We start from the raw sequence: 20,123 nt of genomic DNA, 5'->3' as shown, positions 1-20,123 counted from the left end.
TTATTGTTACAATATAGCTGCTATTTAAATAAAGCCCGAGAAAAATGCATACTTTGAAGCCTCCAGTCCTGCCATAGGATACAAAGGTTGTGCTAGAAATCGCGACTGGCTCTAGTCGAGGGCAACCTAAGACCCCACTGTTGGGATAGATAGTTTGGGGTCCTGAGTGACTTTCATATATTTCATTTGCACAGTGACTTGTGCCCTAAGTTAGTGTGAAAAGATTAATTGAAAAGAGTGTTGCATTGTTAAAATGGGATTTTGTTCTCTCCCCACCACTAGTTTAAGGAAATGTAGTCTTCCTCTGAATACAACTTCCACAGAAGGGGGTGGCCCTGTGCAGGGGCGTCAGTCGGGCACCTGCAGCCCCTGCTGTGCAGGGGGCTCCCAGCCCTTCACAGGTGCCCCGTTCAGCCCACAGACCATTAATATTTGTTAGAAAAGGGAAAGTCCGCCGTCACTCATCACGTTCTGAAAGGGAGGGTTGGGGGGTTATCAATTTGTGTTATACCACGTGCCCTGCGTGCAAGTTGAAAGATAGACTCGGGGGCTTTTAGGGACCTCCTCTTCAAATCCTTGCATTACAATATATAGCTGCAGATGTGACATAATAAAGGGAGCATTGCCAGTTTATTTATTTATTTATAAAGTTTTATATAGCGCGAACTTGATCCCGAAGGATATCTTATTTGTTGTTTATTTTAATGATGGCTAATGTGCTATTTCTTATATTTTTCTTGCAGGTGCATCCTGGGTACATCCACTTAAAAAAAGAAGGCTTTTGTGTGTGCCACAAAATGGAATCTCTCCGAATGTGGGTGGCCCAGAAACTTTTGTTTTTGAAAAGCAGGCTTTGGGGCTCATCTGACTCCGAGCTACCTCAGTTATCCAAGTGGTCTTCAGAATCCCCTTTTCGCACGTGGAACATGCACTCCAAGGCCTTTCTTGCCGCATCCATTCTCCTCTTTGTGGCCTTCTTTGTGCTAGCGTGGCGCAGAAGAAAGGTGATGTACTCCAAGCAACTGGTGAGGAGAAGAGCCGCGCCAAGATCACAGTGTGCGCCTGCTGCTGCTGGTCAGCTGCTGCACACCTGGTTGGAAGGATTTGCCTTGTTTTTGGTGCTTTGCTTGATGCTGACTCTACCCTGGGAATGGGTGCGCTTGTACCAGATAGAAGTGGCAAAGAAGATGGCTGTCCTTTCAGAGGTAAGGTCTGGTTTAACAGCACAGCTGTCCAGACGATATTATTACCAATTCTTTCAAATATGAAAGCATGACAGTCCTTTATTGCCTATATGTGTTAAATTCGGCAGCATTGTCAATGACAATAGGGTAGGCTTTAATTTTCTCAACAGCATTTGAAAATGCTTATATTTACATGCACCTCAACCTCAGAACTATTGGCTTAGCCAATGATGGTTCCATTAACTTCTACTCAGTGTTGTCGATGGGCTTAGCTGTGAAATCGTTGTCGACTTGCGACAGTCTTCACGGTATAGTTCATGGGCTGGTGTGCAATTATTTGGTTTGGGTTTAGTTTTCTATGCAACTGTGAGAAAGGAAAGCACAATTGAATGAAAAGTTTTATCAATTTGACATGCACCATGCAAAATACTCCCACTGTGAACTAAAGGCATGCAATAAGTTTTTTTTTAAAATGTGACCAACAACTGCTAAGTTCATCTTGCTTTATGCTTTTGAACTAAATTAACGATGTTAGGGTATCAGAAAGCTACAGTGAAGAGGTATTTCAGTGATGTATTGGAGGCCATTTGCAGTGGTGTCTTTCTTTAAAAGAAAGTAATTGATTGCGTTTTCCACAGGCCTTTTATCTCCAGCGAGTAGAGGCTGCTCTGATCCAGTGGCGGCTGCTTCGGAACAGGGCTTGTGGGCAGGGGAGGATGAAAAACTTAACAAACTGACCTTTGCCGCTGAAAGCCTCTCCAATACTTAAGACTTTGTAAATTAACCTACAGCGATGTAGTTGGTATAAATCACACTGAACGTGAGGGGCCTGTGTTTATGAATGCGCTTATACATGCGCTTATACATCTGAGGCGGGAAGCTAGAGTCCAAGGGAGGGGCGAATCACAATCTGTGATCTTTTAATCCTGACACCCAATTTTGCGATCTCCTTTGGATGGGAAGCAAGAACAGTCCGATTTCAAGCGAGTGGCCTGGGACTTGGTTCGGTGTAAGGCATTAACATAAACCTTGGGCTCTGGATGTTGGGGTCCTGCCTCCATGCTTCATCCGTTCGAAGGTTTCTCAGGTGTGCAGTTGCAAAGCGATGGTTCCTGTTCTGCTAACATTGTTGGTTTCTGCGGGTCGCCTTACCCTTCACACAGCGGTCCATGGGAGTCAATTGAACACTTTGATATCTCGTGGCATGTGACACACCTTTTGCTTGCTAAGACACATTCTGGATTCCGGACTATAAAGCATTTGCAATGTATTGGTGAGTTTCTTGGAGAGCACACGTAATGTGTTAGCACGCATCTGAACCCGTTATCACTGGCCCTTTGGTAGGTCCACCGATCAGTTTGAGAGAGCGGGGAGCCTTTATGGAGGGAGATAGCTGTAGGTTGATGACCTTAGCACTGCATTGACTTGGGGAGCGGAGATAAGGTCTGAATCTTAGCAGAACGCAGCTTTTGCATCATTTCCACTGTATCCAGACTCTCCGTTCCTGAAACCACCTCCCACCGTAGGCTTTACTAGTGGGTACATTTTTGAAGGATATTCTTATGGGTGATATTGGTGATATAGGTGATTTTATGCTTTTAATAATTTAGTTAAAAAACTTCTGTGGCACATATAAGGCAGATACTTAAAAGAGTGCTTTCCATGGAAACAGGAAAACCGGAGGTTTACATCATCGTATAACGAAGAGTGTGAGTAAATTAACATAAATTGATTGGCTAGCAAATTGGGAAATGGATTAGATTGTAAATGTGTACTAAACACGGGATGGTGGAGATTAATCATAGATGATCGTGAGTCGTGGTGAGGAAGGCAATACATATTCAGGATTTTAACTGCTTGAACAGCTGAGTCTTGAGTTGTTTCTTGAATGTCAAAAGATGAGTTGAGTTACTTAACTCATGCAAGAGAGTTCATGCCGAAACACTGATTCCTGAGAAGGATTGTTGTTGGCAGTGGATGTTTTCAATTACACCCCTTTAGATGACATATTTCTGATTCATTCTGCTTACAAAGCTACTTTCTGTTAATGTTGGGGTTGGCAGCATATAAAAGGTGAGGAGTTCAGACAGGCAAGTGAGGAATGACCCAGGAACTTCTCCTAGCACCTTGATCTCAGCCTTAGCTCCAGTAATGTATATTAAGCTCTCTTTCCTCCATCGTAGCACATGGTGCAGGCATGTGGTGATAGTTCCATTGTTTCGTGGCTTGTTTTAAAACTATTTAGGGGTTCTCATCCGGTGCTGTTCATTACGCTCCTTGTGAACAGTTCTTAGAAGAGCAGTCTAGAGAACAATAATCTCCATCTCAAACGCATGCTGACCGTTCCAAATGTCCAGGCCAGACATATTGGCTCCGATTTGAGGGTAATGGATCCTTCCCATTGTGGATATGGAAACTCCAGCCCCATTCCCAGTATGTGGTGGGGCACAGGGTCATAGACAGAGGCTGACAAGCAGTGTGGCTAATGTATTGTCCTCCAATAGTACTGAGCTCTCCGATATTAACTAAGACTGCGCCAGTGCCTCCAACAAGCCTCAACCCCGATTGATGGTGCTGTAGGATTATTCTCCTAATCATAGATTTATTATGGATACATCTACCTGCCGATTTCTCACTTTTTGAATACCCTCAGGTGCTTGACTGGATCTGTAAACTTTGCAACAGTTCTCCTGTCTGTAGATTACACAGATTCCCTCTCGGTGTCAACAAGGGATTTTAATGAGTCTAGATCTGTCAGCCACAGAAGAGGAAACCATACACTCATTTATTGCCATTGCTCGGTCAGTCGCCGGACTGCTAACAGGTGTTCAAAGCAAGAAGTAACTACAAGGGCTAAGATGGTTTGATAGTGAGTGCTCCCGGGCTCTCCGGCAACTGAAGATGGCCTTGAAACAATCCCCACCGAATAGAACCTAGGTGGCTAGTTGCCGGAGTAAGTATAAGGTGGCCCTTTAGGAACATAGGGCGCTCCCTACAAAAACAAGCATGGGGCGAGTTAACAGACGCAAGTGAGCAAAGGAACTGTTCTCTCAGAGCCTGTAAAAAAAGGCCTATGTCATCATATCACTTCTGATCAATGGAAAGCCCATTCTGAGGGAGTTTACAATTTTGGACAAGGTGAGGGACTTGTTAACGACTTACATCTCGGCCCCAGCGATTATCCCTCTTCTTGGGCTTTATGGAACTCACCTAATCATTTGACCGGGTGAACCGTTATAAATTGTCGATTATACGCGGTGATCTGGGAGTGGAGCCGGCGATTATAAATGTATTAGCAACTCTTTATGCCCATACCACTGCTGCAGTTACATACACACAAGAGGGGGTTTTCCTGGTTATTTTAAATGCTCTCGAGTATTTCGCCAAGGGTGTATTTTAGCCCCTTTTGTATGCACTTTATATATCAACGGTTGAGAATCCGCCCTGATAGCATTACAAGCTGACACACTCAGAATAGACAGGAGACCAGAAACTCTCCTGTTGTACGCGGATGATGCAGTATTGATAGCGTGCACACCTATGGCCCTGCAGGTCCTAATAGATGGGTTTGTTTCTTTTCTGATAGGCTGGACCGGTTTCCTAATTCCACAAAATTGTATGTCCTGGAATCAGGTAATCGGGCGACCAGACCTAAGATCTACAAGCTAGAAACGCGCAGATTAGTCAAGGTTCATGTTTTATCCTACCTTGGAATCCTAGTTGATGCTAAATTAAATTGGAAATACATGCAGGAAGGGAAGCTATTCCACATGAAGGAATCTATGGGAGCTATTACAAAGTATGCCCACAGATTAGGCACATGGTCAACGAGGTGATTTTTAAGTTATATCAGTCTTTCTGCATTTCTAAGGCACTGTACGGAAGCTAGGTCTGGGTGTACATGGCGGTTAACAAACTACAGACTGCACAAAATAAATCTTTAAGACGGATTTTGAAAGTCTCCCAGGGTACCCCCTCGTATTCCGTACACAAAGAACTAGGGATTAAGTGCATAACTGATCTGGTGGCTTCAAGCCTTTTTTGTGCTGGGTGAAGCACTCCCCATTGAAGCAGCAATTCAGAGGCTGCTGTACGTGGTCAAGGGAGATCGGGGTGGCGAGGAGCTCCGTCGCTCGTGTTCCTAATGCATGGCGACTGGCTCCATTCCCTTCAAAATTGGTTGTTTAAGGGTTGATTTTACAGGGTAAGCCAGACAGAAAAATTGTGTTTCTGGTCTCCTGCTTCACTCATGCAGCTTCTGCTCTGGCCTTCCTGGGCACTCTTTCTCCCTTGGCTCATATGTTTATTCCTTTTTTACTGTGCTGTCTACAGGAACAGCTTGGCTATGTGAGTTAAATCTACTGCTGCCAGTATGTAAAGGGAAGTGCGGGGTAGATTTGTGAGGAATGCAGTCAACCCTGGATGAATTACTAAAATGTATTGTGCATTGGATGGAACCGTGGTGTTGTCATGGATGACCCGTGGGGCTTTTTCACCACTTGGGGCAAAAGGAGGGTTGTGTACATATATTGTTAATGTGGATTCATTCGGGTCTCCTGGACCTTCCCCAATTGGGAGGGTTGTATGCTCTTCAGACAGTAAGTAACATAGACAGAGTGAGATGGGTAAAGGCTCCCTCCTCTTCCCTGTCAAATTCAACAAACACTGAAAGAGAGCCTGCTACCAAAACTCGCAATCTCATGCTGTCCCTCACTCGGGTGATTAGGGAAACCCCCTATGTTTAAAAAAAAAAACCCTCACCTAATAACACTAGTAAGTGGCATGCTTCATCATAGGGTTCGCACACAAGATGCCTAATGCATCTGGTTATGCTACAAGGCCTGAGTTACCCCGGAGCAGGTTTTGTTTGGTTTCACACGTATCAGGAATGTAAAATTACTCTAAGGTCTCCCACCACTGAAGGTAGTATTTAATTATGGGAGACATAGGTAAGATTAAAAACACAGGCGGATGTGGACAGAGTTTATTATGATCACCCACATCTCTGGTCTACATGTTTCAGCCATCCACCCCCCCCCCCCACACACACACACACACTCACACTCTCTGTAGCATAATATAGTTCACAGAAGTAGCTTCACTTAATTAGTGGATGCCTGATGCCCCATAGGGATCTCCGGAAGGTAGCGTGCTCCGCAGTCACGCAGTCATCATGGTTCCCCACTTGGCCCAAGGCCAAGTATCCAGCCCCGGCACCTGCATGCCAGTGTACTGTGGGTGTGGTGTAGTATGAATGATCACTAGATAACCAGCCACCCCCTCCCAAAGGGTACGAATAGAGACCCGCAGATCATGATGAAAGCCTCTGTACTCAGGTGCGTAGCAGAAACTAGTTTATCATATTTAGGGCTAAGGAGTGATAGTAACTGCATTTAACCTATCTTCCCCAGTTTTAAGCGTGCCAGACAAACCCCAAAATAAACCCTGATCTGGGCACCGTATATCACTTCGTATAGATCCAATGCACCTTTCCTTAAAGTGCTCCTTGTAAGGAAAAAGGTTGGAGCACGCTCCAATCCCCAGAGGATCAGGAAGAATTTGATGGTGAAGCATGCCATTGAATAACATTCAGTGAGTGAGAGTTCCTTTTAAGAAAAAGATTAGTCTCCTAGAAGAAGTGGACTTCCTTCACATGATCGAAGGTTGATTTTCTTTTGACTGCAATGCTGTGTAGAGGGTGAGTCTCAACCTCCTGTTTCCCTCTTACCTCCCTATATTGATCTTTAAATGATTTCCCATTATTAGACATTTTATATCTCTCCTCCACTCCTGTGCAAACCCACCTCCAGCGAGCAACACCAAAACACTCTTAAGTCCAACACAATTTAATCCACCGAAGCACTTGTGACAAACCTAGTTTCCCCTACAATCATACCATAGCTTGCTTAATCTCTACAACGGCCCCAACAACGCTGAGGATGCCTGGCTTCACCTTGGGGGTGCCCAGGAGTGGGCTCCTCACAGGGAAAGGCCAGGAAGGGTTCCTCGGCGGTATTCGTACAAGCGCCGAGATGCCTCCGGGTAGTCGTGCGCTATATAAGTGTGTAATTATCATTATCATTATCATTGCATGCACACAAACTAAACAGCTTTCCCATTAAATAAATAGCTGCACTTGTACAATAAGTAGCTCCATACGTGTCAGGCTTTAAATACATCAAATCCACAAAGAATGCACATAGCATCAAGTGTTCTGTGGTCAAAGAATGTAGACTGGCCGGGCGCAGAACACTGCGTAACGGAAGGGGCGAGAGTCCCCATACGGGCACCCCACTGCGACCTTCCTTTGATGAGAGGGTGAGCCTCGGCAACTGCCAGCATCGGAGGGGGAACGACACCCAGGATACCCGGGGATATCCGTCGGCCATAGAAGCTTCCTTGGTGACAGAGAGGGGACGCAGCGGGACCTCTCAACGGGGGGGACTTGAGGTGTAAGACGGCGATCAAACAACACTTGGACCCCCCCCCCTCGCACCCCCCACCCAGAGCCACACTCGACTAGCGGCTGCACCCGAAGAAAACGTCGACGTGCCTGGAACACCACCGGTCGCTGCCTTCGGTGGGGATCGCCACAGACCGCAGCTCCTCATACAGCATTGGCAGACATGGGGAAACGAGATCCGATTGCTAAGCCGACGAAACAAGGGCCTATGGATAACTTTGCAACATCGAGACCAAACGTGGTCCAGCGAACGGACACGCCTGGGCCCGCTCACAGAGACGGCGACGCTCCTGGCAGCCATCCAGGCATCTAGAAGTGACATTCAGGAATCGAGGGCGGCTTTGGAGGTAAAAATTGGAGAAGTGGGCTCTGAGATAACGCTGCTACGTCAAGACTTCCGTAATTTAACAGAAAGAGTGACGGTGACCGAGAACAGAGTCACAGATACCGAGTCTTCGATCACAGCACTAAAGAAAGACATGGCGGAGCTCCAGGCCTCGCACCGCCTCTTGCAGTGGAAGGTGGATGATGCTGAAAATAGGTCCCGCCGCTACAACCTCCGCTTTGTGGGCTTCAGAGAAGGACTTGAAGGGAGGGATATGGCCTCCTTCCTCCACGCCTGGCTCAAGAATACATTCCCCGCAGCTCAATTCTCTACTTGTTTCGTGATTGAGAGGGCCCACAGGGCGCTACTGGCCAAACCACCGGAGGGCGCTAGACCGCGGCCGGTCATAGCAAGATTTCTCAACTATGCCGACAGAGACTTAATCCTCAGAGAAGCCAGGAAGCTGGGGGAGATCCGGTTCGAAAATGCCACGATAATGATTTTCCCTGACTATAGCCAGGAGGTGTCCAAGCAACGCCGGTCTTTCGACTTGGTGAAGATGAAATTGCGGGCCTTGAAACTGGACTACATGCTCCTTTTCCCGGCAAAACTTAAGGTCATTTATAAAGACAAAACCCTCTTCTTCACATGCCCTGAGGACGCCTGGCAATGGCTAGAGGAACGCCCCATCTTGAACAGTAGGGAAGCAGCGGGCAGAGACGCCATGGACCAATCGCTGAGGGAAAGAACGCAATGGGAACATCCAAAACCACGAAGACGACGATCCGGAAAGTTCAGGGGAAGTAAACCAGCGACTCCCTACCAGACCCGCGCCACGAGCGGGAGGGGGGGAGGCAGATCGACGTCCCCGAACAATTGCAACTCTTCGGGGTCCAGGTTCAGCAGCCTACGAAATGGTGTCCGATCAGAAGGTGACGAGGATGGAGATTCGGAGGAGCACGAATCCGGGGGGGACGGAGAGGATAGTCGGGCCGAATCGGTCCACCCCCTGGTCACCGAGATACAGCTACTGGAACAGGACTCGTCGGGGCGGGGGCCCGTGGTGGACACCCAAGACTCACAATCATGAACATGGACTTCCGGGGAACATTGAGATAGCAGCCCGGCAACGGGAACACGCAAGTTGACACGCCTTTCTATGTTGTTTTTCTTGTTTATTCAGTTGTTGAGTGTGTGATGGGAGGGAAAAGTGGGAGGGCGACAGACCTTCTCCTGCGGATGGTTAGGTCCCTGGAAAGGGAACAACTGGAAGGGGAGGGAGGTGGGGGGGGGGGGGAACATGGTTTTTTTGCACTTGGGAGTTGAGGAAACAGGGGAGTTGGGACGGGGGGGGGAAACAAGTTGAGAAACAGCGACTACATGCCACTAAGCACCTTACACCACACCACCTCGGGAGTCCTACCTGGAAATATGAAGGGAACACACAATGGCAGACCCACTAGATCACACCCCCACGAGTGACTCAGGCGTCACAGTATTGTCTTGGAATGTGAATGGCCTGGGGTCGAAGATCAAACGGGGCCTAGTCAACGCGTATCTAAAGAGACTGGCGCCGGACGTGATATTACTCCAGGAAACCCACTTAAGAGGCACCCAGTGCGCCTTTATAGCGAGGGGGAGACATGTGGTGCTTGCTCACGCGGGCTACACGGCGGACTCCAGGGGGGTGGCAATCCTCGTTGCAAAATCATCACCATTCACCATCACTCGTACATGGCTAGACCCACAGGGGACATATGCGGGAGTGCAGGGCACATGGAGGAGGCGCAGATACACGCTGGTCTCGGTCTATGCACCCCCGAAGCTTCAGGCACGCACCCTCGCGGCAGTAGCTGCGATCCTTCTGGACACGGCAGACACGATCCAGATAGTGGGGGGGGACTTTAACGATGTAATGTGTACCACAAGGGACAGATCGGGGAACCCACGCACGGTGGGACACGACACAGCGCTGGCTCGTCAGATACACACTTTGGGCCTCACAGATGTCTGGCGATGGCTTCACCCCACACAGGAGGCCTACTCCTTTTACTCCGGGGCCCACAAGGTATTCTCCAGGCTGGATTACATATTCACCTCTAGGCAAGAAATCACGGTAAACGACATAGCGGAATACAAGGCGCGGGGTATCTCAGACCACTCCCCCCTATCGGTTCACCTAGGGCGTGGGAGGGGGAGTCAGGCCAGGAAATGGCACCTCACGGCATGGGACTTGCAAACACCGGATCTACTGAAGGGGATTAGAGCAGACATAAAGGTGTACGTAGCAGAGAACGAGGGTTCAGTGAAGTCAGGGATCACACTCTGGGAGGCACTTAAGCCTGTGCTTAGAGATCGCATAAACAGCAGACGGGGGCGGCCAGGAAGGAGCTGCACCATGCGGTTACGACTGAGGAGGTCTCGATCTTAGCCCTGGAAGCAGAATACCACCTTGGGAAGGAAGATAATGTGCTCAGGAAATTGCTAGATACACAAAGGCACTATAGAGAACTTGTCACCGGTGAGGCACGCACACAGGCACTAGCGACACTACACCGCCTATACGACGTGGGGGACAAATCTGGTAGACTGCTGGCATGGCTGAGCAAGAGAGAGGGGGCGTCACGCTGGATAGACAGAATTGAAGTGACGAGGAATAGATCAGTCTGCACGGACGAGGCCATAGCAGAGGCCTTTGCTGCGTACTACGAGGATTTCTATAGAGCTAGAGACTTGGGGGGCGAGGCTGAAGCCAGCCACTATCTAGACGACATGGAGGTTCCAACACTGTCCCAGGAGGACAATGCGGCCCTGGAAGCTGAGGTCACGCTGGAGGAGATTGCGGAGGCGATTGCGTCCCTGAAGCCGGGGAAGTCGCCGGGACCTAACGGCTTCCCGGCGGAATTCTTCAAACGCACGGCGGACCTGCTGCAGCGCCATATTAAAAAGCTCTTTGTGGAGGCACTCCAAGTGGCTAGCCTGCCACCTGATCTGGCCACGGCCACGATTGTCCCTATACATAAGGAGGGTAAACCCAAAGACCTGTGTGCCTCCTACCGCCCGATCTCTCTCCTCAATATGGAGACAAAGATCCTAGCCACTGTCTTTGCTAGACGACTGCGGGGGGTGATCTCTGAATTAGTGCACGCGGACCAATCTGGATTCCTGCCGGACAGGGCGACCAAATTAAACCTCCGCCGCACACATAACTGGCTGCAGGAAGTCCGAGAGAGGGGCGAGCCCCATTGGTTCCTCTCCTTGGACGCGGAAAAGGCCTTTGATGCAGTACACTGGCCCTTCCTGTTTGAGACACTCCGGAGGTTCGGTTTTGGCCCTAAGTTCCTACAATGGATTAGACTCCTATACGCCACCCCTACGGCACGAGTGAGGGTGAATGGCCGATTGTCACGCGAATTCCACATCAACAGGGGAACGCGTCAGGGTTGCCCATTGTCCCCCCTGCTCTTCACCTTGACGATAGAAATACTAGCGATCCGGATCCGACAGAACCAGGGTATTAGGGGGTTCACCTGGGGAGACTCGACAGTTGCCCAGGAAAAGATCTCATTATACGCGGATGACGTCCTTCTGTTTGTGACGGAGCCAGAGACCACGATCCCGGCTCTGTTCCAAGAGTTGGATGACTTCGGGGCAAGATCGGGTCACACTATTAACTGGCATAAATCGATCCTCTATGACCCGCAGGGCCGAGAGCGCAGGGATTGCCTGCCGGAACTCCTCATTCACACCACAGAGGGATTTCAGTACTTAGAAGTGTACATAACACTGGATGAGGCACTCTCCCTTAATAGTAACGTGACCCGCATTATGACAAGCGCGAAACTAGAAATGGACCGATGGAGACTGCTTCCGCTCACCCTACTAGGGCGCGCAGCATTGTATAAAATGGTCCTGCTCCCAAAATTCCTCTATGCGTTGCAGAATGAATATTACCCGCTCCCACCGATGACGCTGCCTAAAATCCACGCGGACCTACGAGCATTCCTATGGCTGGGGAAACACCCGAGGATAGCCTTGGCCACGCTGCAGCGCCACCAGTACAGTGGTGGGATCTCCCTGCCCAACCTGGAGGCGTATTACTGGGCGGAACACCTTACCCCGATAAATGAATGGTTGCACGCAGCAATGGACCACCCCACCTATGCATTAGAACGGTCAAAATGGTCTCACACGAACGTTTTACGCTACCTATACGGAGGTCCAAGAGGGAAGAACCTTCTGCCAGCTACCAGAATCACGTTGAATGCGTGGGTTAGGGCGACCAAACGCATGGGATGGGACAAACGACCCACCCGGCAGACGCCGCTATGGCACTGTACGTGGTTGGGGGAACTCCATAAACTGTTGGGCTTTAGGCAATGGGATGACATCGGCATTTCAACTATAGGAGACGTGATTGCTAGGGGAGAACTGAAAACGTTCCAGGCACTGCAGGGAGACTTCGGCTTACACAACACTCAGTTCTACAGATATACACGACTGAGGCACGCCTGGAGGGCACAGAACATCGTTCTGACAGACATCCCAGAATACGCCCCTTTAGAGGGTAGGTTATTGCAAGAGCAAATAGGGAGGGGAGCGGTGTCCCTCACGTACCGAACACTAACCAACAACACACTGGGGACCCTACAGGACCTGAGAACTAGATGGGAGGCGGACACGGGGGAGATGGAAGACCTGGACTGGGAGATGGTCCTTATGCACCCTCGTGAGGTGGCGATTAAATCCAGACTCCGCCTCATACAACTGAAGGTGTTACATAGAGTTTACTACGACAGGGTGCGATTGCACAGAATGGGGAGGGTCATGGACACTGCATGCCTTAGATGCCACCTACCAGAGGGGAGCTTTTACCACATACTCTGGGGCTGTGCGATCATTCAGCAATACTGGGAGGAGGTTTTCGGGGAACTGGAAGAGGTCCTGGGAACCACTCTACCACGTGACCCAAAACTAGCTCTGCTGGGGCTGACGACCGAAGTCGATCTGGCCCGCCCCTTGATCATATTCCTAGTACTGGCATTGGTGGTGGCTAAGAGAGACATTGCGCGGCGCTGGGGAGTGGCCGAACCACCTGACTTAGAGGAATGGAGGAGGGGGCTGGACCTCTATATGGCGGCCGAGAGAGTGACATATAAAGCTAGGGGCTGCCCCAAAAAATTCCGGAGAGTGTGGACCAAGTGGAGGCAGTACCACGGACTAGAGTGAACGCACGCGGGATCTGAAGGAGAGCATTGTGGTACTTGATCTTTGATGCATCCAACTGTGAAGGAAGGGAGTGGGCCTGTCAGATGTCTTGCTGTGGGACCCTGTTTCTTCACCAGGGGGGGTAACTCTGACAGCAAAGGTCAGACGGACTCGGGGGGAAGGGGGGGGGGTGGTGGGCATAGTAGGAGCTGTATTTCTGGGGATGTTTATTGCTTATTTATTGACGTTTGTCATTAGCTTTGGTTTATTACTGTACTGTCGTTTTTGATGTGCGCATAATCCTAACATGCAAAAGAAAAGTTGCGGTATTGACGGATACTGGCTGAATGTTGACGCCAGCCCGTGTCCTTCTATATTCTCAGATGATGCGCCCAGAGCAACAATAAAAATTTATTGGAAAAAAAACAAGCATTTACAATGCAATGGTTTCGCCTTTGGAAAAGTTAGAGCTATTGGCATTGTAAATGACAAAATTTGTATTTATGTGTTGGTTTTAAAAACAGATAAATAAATGGCATTGTCATTTACATTGCCATTAGCTTAATCTCTCGCAAATGTGAGACCTATTGTACCCTACGGACGAGCTCAGCAGACAGCAATTACTACCACACACACACACACACAGAGCCACACAGACACACACACCCAGAGCCACACACACCCCCCCAGAGCCACACACACACACCCCCAGAGCCACACACACACACACCCAGAGCCACACACACACACACACACCCAGAGCCACACACACACACACACCCAGAGCCACACACACACCCAGAGCCACAGCCACACACACACACACACACATACCCAGAGCCACAGCCACACACACACATACCCAGAGCCACAGCCACACACACACATACCCAGAGCCACAGCCACACACACACACATACCCAGAGCCACAGCCACACACACACACATACCCAGAGCCACAGCCACACACATACCCAGAGCCACAGCCACACACACCCACCCAGAGCTACACACACACACCCACCCAGAGCCACACACACACACCCACCCAGAGCCACACACACACCCAGAGCCACACACACACACACACACACACACACCCAGAGCCACACACACACACACACCCAGAGCCACACACACACACACACCCACCCAGAGCCACACACACACACACCCACCCAGAGCCACACACACACACACCCACCCAGAGCCACACACACACACCCACCCAGAGCCACACACACACACACCCACCCAGAGCCACACACACACACCCACCCAGAGCCACACACACACACCCACCCAGAGCCACACACACACACCCACCCACCCAGAGCCACACACACACCCAGAGCCACACACACCCACCCACAGCCACACACACACCCTCCCACCCAGAGCCACACACACCCACCCACCGCGCCACACACACCCACCCAGAGCCACACACACACACCCACCCAGAGCCACACACACACACCCACCCAGAGCTACACACACACCCACCCAGAGCCACACACACACACCCACCCAGAGCCACACACACACCCAGAGCCACACACACACACACCCAGAGCCACACACACACCCACCCAGAGCCACACACACACACCCACCCAGAGCCACACACACACCCAGAGCCACACACACACACACACCCAGAGCCACACACACACACACACACCCAGAGCCACACACACACACCCACCCAGAGCCACACACACACACACCCACCCAGAGCCACACACACACACCCACCCAGAGCCACACACACACACACCCACCCAGAGCCACACACACACACCCACCCAGAGCCACACACACACACCCACCCAGAGCCACACACACACACCCACCCAGAGCCACACACACACACCCACCCACCCACCCAGAGCCACACACACACCCAGAGCCACACACACCCACCCACAGCCACACACACACCCTCCCACCCAGAGCCACACACACCCACCCACCCAGAGCGCCACACACCCACCCAGAGCCACACACACACCCACCCAGAGCCACACACACACCCACCCAGAGCCACACACACACCCACCCAGAGCCACACACACACAGGAGAGCAAGCACAGCGAGGGGGCAGGGAACTAAAAGTAAAATACTAAAAATAAAATATTCCATGTCGCAATTAAAGTTACCATCACCCAGTCACTGGTTAATGACTGTAAAAACATCATCATCACCTATGTACCGAAGGGAGGAGTAAAGAACCTCAGGATGCCCTTCAGTGTAAAAGTCTTCATTGGCTTAGGGTGCAGGTGGGTCTTATTTGTGTTTGAGCCAGCAGGCTCTAAAGCAACTATGCCCAGATGTGGGAGTCCCTCCTCAGGGGACTCGGTACCAACCATGCCCAGGTGGAGCCCTTGTGGGCTTTAAATCAGAAATGCCCCTGGGAGCCTCTCAGGCTCTCACTCAATTATGCCCCTTGAGCCTCTCCTTGCTCCGGTCCCACTCCGATAAGGTCACTCTGCTGCCGGCATGCGGGACTCTCTGGCTGCTGGTCTGCTTCCTTCGCCCTCCTCTCGCTGGGGGAGCCTCGGGGAGAGACGCTGGCTACAATCCGGTGGTGGAGGAGCACTGGGTAGGCTCCCGTGGACTTCCTGCCTTTCTCTTGGCCAATAGCTTCCTCCCAGCCGGGAGAAGTGGAAATGGAGCCTGCGAGGCTCTTCTCTATGTCCCGGCCGGCCTCGCCCACCGTCAGGCGCGGCACCGGCTTCAGCTCTTTTCCTCGTCCTTCGTGGCAAGAGGGGCAATCGCAGCACACATTTTTGCATTTACCTAATGACAAAAGATCAGCGAGAAGGCATCGGACTGGGAGGGGGTGGAATGAACGGGGAGAAATGCCACGGCTGCAAGATCAGAGAGAAGGCATCGGACTGGGAGGGGGGTGGAAAGAACGGGGAGAAATGCCACGGCTGTGTCTCCTCGGCTCTGGCAGGGCAGGGAGAGGCTGCAGGAGGTTCCTGACGAGAAAGGAGCATTACGTGAACCCACCCGCTCGCCCTAGCTCCTAGAAAAAAATGCTGGCCGCAAACATCCTGGGGAAAAAAAAAATAAGACAACACCCACCGCCGCAATGAAGGCAACAAAGGGGCGGAGAGGGAAAAAGTCACCGGAACGCCCACGAATCGCCTCGGACAATGACTGACAGATCTCTCTTCCAATGGCTAGCCTCCATTTATGGAGCTAGTCAATGGAAGAGAGAGGCGGGACAAAGCCACATACTGCTTCTCAAAAGATTTCGCCTGACCAGAAAGGAGAAGCACAGTGATGTAAATCTGGAATTAATAATAATAATCTTATTTGGTGAGGGCTACAGGAAATGTGGAACAAACAATAGAAATAAGAAAAAAAATGTGCCATAGCTTACCAAAGCAAAAGAAGAAAAAAAAACTAGATAGTCGTTTTTAAGAAATGCGATAACGCCAGGACACGTGGCTCAGTGATTAAGTTAGATGTAAAAATATATACACAAATTCGTTGCTGACACTAAAACCAAGATTCTGAAGTTTTAGAGCTGGCTTTCCCACTTGTGATCCTGGACAAATCTGTTACCTCCCTGCCACACGCTCCTCATCTAAAAGACACACCGACTGTTTACTCAGACTAGCTGCCACAAAAAATAACCACAAAACAAGAGATTTGCATAGATCTAACAGCTAAAAAAAAAATCAATAATTATGAACAAATATGGAGGAGAAAAACCTTGAAGTTTCTGGCTTTAAAGAGAACGTTTCCCCAGGACCACAAATACACCGCACACCCCCTTCCCTACTTCTAACAGGAGCATTCACCCCAGAATCAAAGCACTGGCAGGGACCCACTGCAGCTGCCAAGCAGCATTTACAAGATCATCAGAGGTGTCTGCCGAGCTGCCAATCACATACATCTGATAGTGCAGTCCTCAATCACACTTCAGCTCTTCTCCTCACTTATACCCACTCATGTGTGGAGACAGAAGGGGCCACTAGAGAGTCACTGGGAGACAGACAGCAGAGGGCGAAGGCATGGACACGAGGAACACACACTGGGAGACAGAAGGGAGTCACAGATGTAGGGGAAATGGAAACGCAGGAAGAGGCAAACACAGGCAGTTACAGACAATGGGAGACACAGACACTAAGACACACAGACAGAGGCGGACCACAGAACCTGCTGACACTGGGAGAGAAAGACCATGGGAGATGTGGACACATGGGAGGTAGACACAAGAAATCACAGACACTGGGAGACACAGACACTAAGAGACACAGATACAGATGTGGACCACAGAGCCTGCAGACTCTGGGAGAGGCAGACCATGGAAGATGCGAACACATGGGAGATGCACATGGGAGAAACAAGCCCATGGGAGAAACAAGCACATGGAGACACAGAGGTGGGCCACAGAACCCGTAGACACTGGGAGAGACAGACTTTGGGTGATGCAGGCACATAGGAGATGTACACTGGAGACCAGACACATAGGAATCATAACGCAGAGACACAGAATATGGGAGACACATACACTAAGAGCGACACAGATGGACCACAGAACCTGCAAACACTGGGAGAGACAATCCGTGGGAGATGCATATGGGATATGACGGCACGTGGGAGAGAAAGACACATGGGTATCACAGACAATGGGAGACACAGACACTAAGACAGAGACACAGTGATGGACCACAGAACCCGCAGATACTGGGAGAGAGAGTCATATGGGAGAGGCAGATACATGGGTATCACAGACACCGGGAGACACAGAGACTAAGAGAGAGAGACACATTGATGGGCCACAGATCGCGCAGACACTGGAAGAGCCAGACATTGGGAGATGCAAATGGTAGATACCAGGACATGGCAGAGAGAGATACATGGAAGAGAGAGACACATGGGAGAGGCAGATACATGGGTATCACAGACACCGGGAGATACAGACACTGTGTCACAGAGAAACATTGATGGACCATCGAACTCGCAGACAGTGGGCGATACAGACCTTGGCAGATGCAACACAGGGAGTATCAGACACATGGGAGAGGCAGACAGAGTGACTCACAGACACTGGGAGACACAAACACCAATAGACAGATGGACGACAGAGCCTGCAGACAGCAGAAGAGACAGACTTTGCGAAATGCAACAAGCAATACAGGGAGACTCACACATATGGAAGAGGCAGACAGAGTGACTCAGACACCGAGAGAAAGACACTAAGAAACAAAGAAAAAGAGATGGGCCACAGACACTTGGTGATACAGACTTTGAGATGCAACAAAGGGAGAATCAAACAAATGGGAGACGCAGACGACTCAGACACTGGGAGACACAGACACTAAGAGACAGACGGACAACAGAGCCTGCAGACACTAGAAGAGACACACCTTGGGAGATGGCAACACAGGTAGAAACAGAGGACACAGTCACACAGACAAGAGCTGCACACACAGAGAGACTAAGAGAGACTAAGACACAGAAAGCAGACAAATATATGGACCAGAAAAGCCAGACACTGGGAGAGAGAGACAGAGAAACATCAGCAGCCGTGAACACCGAGACACACGCTGCTGCGCACTTTTTTTTTTGAGACAGAGAAACACCAGCAGCCGTGAACACCGAGACACACGCTGCTGCGCACTTTTTTTTTTGAGACAGAGAAACACCAGCAGCCGTGAACACCGAGACACACGCTGCTGCGCACTTTTTTTTTTGAGACAGAGAAACACCAGCAGCCGTGAACACCGAGACACACGCTGCTGCGCACACTCAAGGGGGTGAAGACTGCAGCCAAACACAGATCACACCAGGGGCAGGAAGTTAAAAAAAAAAGTTTCAAAAGTGGCAGCTGGTAATCTCTCCCTGCGTCCTATCTGTCCGCACTGCTCTCGCCCCCTGCGAGGGGGGCCCAGCACCCCCTGGCCCCTCTTCACTGTGACCGGAAGTGGCCCCCGTAGCCCCGCGCCCCTCAGCACTGCACCGCTGCCTGGAGTCTACCGATAAAGGCTCGGAAGCCGCGGCCCAGCTTTCATACCTTCACCGTCCCCCGCACCCCTCTTCAAACAAGCAACTCTCAGGTCAGAGATCACACAGTGTGACGGTCACAACAGAGACAGCCAGAGGACTCAGTCGACGGCGGCAAGCAGGCGGCCACGCATGTTAACGGGCACCACGTGTGCTCTCTTTAAAGTTTGTAGGGGGACAGGTGCTGTCCGCACACTGGAACCAGCAGGGAGAGTTCGAGCACTGGAAGAATGGCTCCCTGATCGAAAGAGTGCGGGAACAAAAACAAATGCATCAGAGGATGCAGTTTAAGTGGACGGGCACAGGACAGGGGCGAGCACAGGGAGGGAGGGTGGCGGGAACGGGCACAGAACAGGGGGGGGCGGGAAGCGGGAGGGGGGCAGGAATGGACCCGAGCTAACGGGCACCACGTGTGCTCTCTTTAAAGTTTGTAGGGGGACAGGTGCTGTCCGCACACTGGAACCAGCAGGGAGAGTTCGAGCACTGGAAGACAAAAACAAATGCATCAGAGGATGCAGTTTAAGTGGACGGGCACAGGACAGGGGCGAGCACAGGGAGGGAGGGTGGCGGGAACGGGCACAGAACAGGGGGGGGCGGGAGGGGGGCAGGAATGGACCCGAGCTAACGGGCACCACGTGTGCTCTCTTTAAAGTTTGTAGGGGGACAGGTGCTGTCCGCACACTGGAACCAGCAGGGAGAGTTCGAGCACTGGAAGAATGGCTCCCTGATCGAAAGAGTGCGGGAACAAAAACAAATGCATCAGAGGATGCAGTTTAAGTGGACGGGCACAGGACAGGGGCGAGCACAGGGAGGGAGGGTGGCGGGAACGGGCACAGAACAGGGGGGGGCGGGAAGCGGGAGGGGGGCAGGAATGGACCCGAGCCGAGCTCCAGAAACAAATCCCTTGCACACGGGG

General features: G+C 50.8%; 1 protein-coding gene across 1 annotated transcript in view; it reads left to right on the top strand.

Moving 5' to 3' along the window:
• Positions 1 to 749: 749 nt before the first annotated feature.
• Positions 750 to 20,123, top strand: part of LOC147706221 (chloride channel CLIC-like protein 1) — a 748,927-nt gene continuing 729,553 nt past the window's right edge. Inside the window, exon 1 of the mRNA XM_086932650.1 lies at positions 750 to 1,205. Within this exon, the coding sequence (XP_086788776.1) occupies positions 798 to 1,205 (408 nt within the window). The 5' untranslated portion in view covers positions 750 to 797. The remainder of the gene's footprint in view (positions 1,206 to 20,123) is intronic.

The sequence above is a fragment of the Lissotriton vulgaris genome, chromosome 7 (genome assembly GCF_964263255.1).
Source record: "Lissotriton vulgaris chromosome 7, aLisVul1.2, whole genome shotgun sequence".
In the NCBI taxonomy this organism is placed as follows: Eukaryota; Metazoa; Chordata; class Amphibia; order Caudata; family Salamandridae; genus Lissotriton; species Lissotriton vulgaris.
Note: the sequence above shows the minus strand (reverse complement) of the source record. Positions and strands in the feature narration are given on the sequence as shown.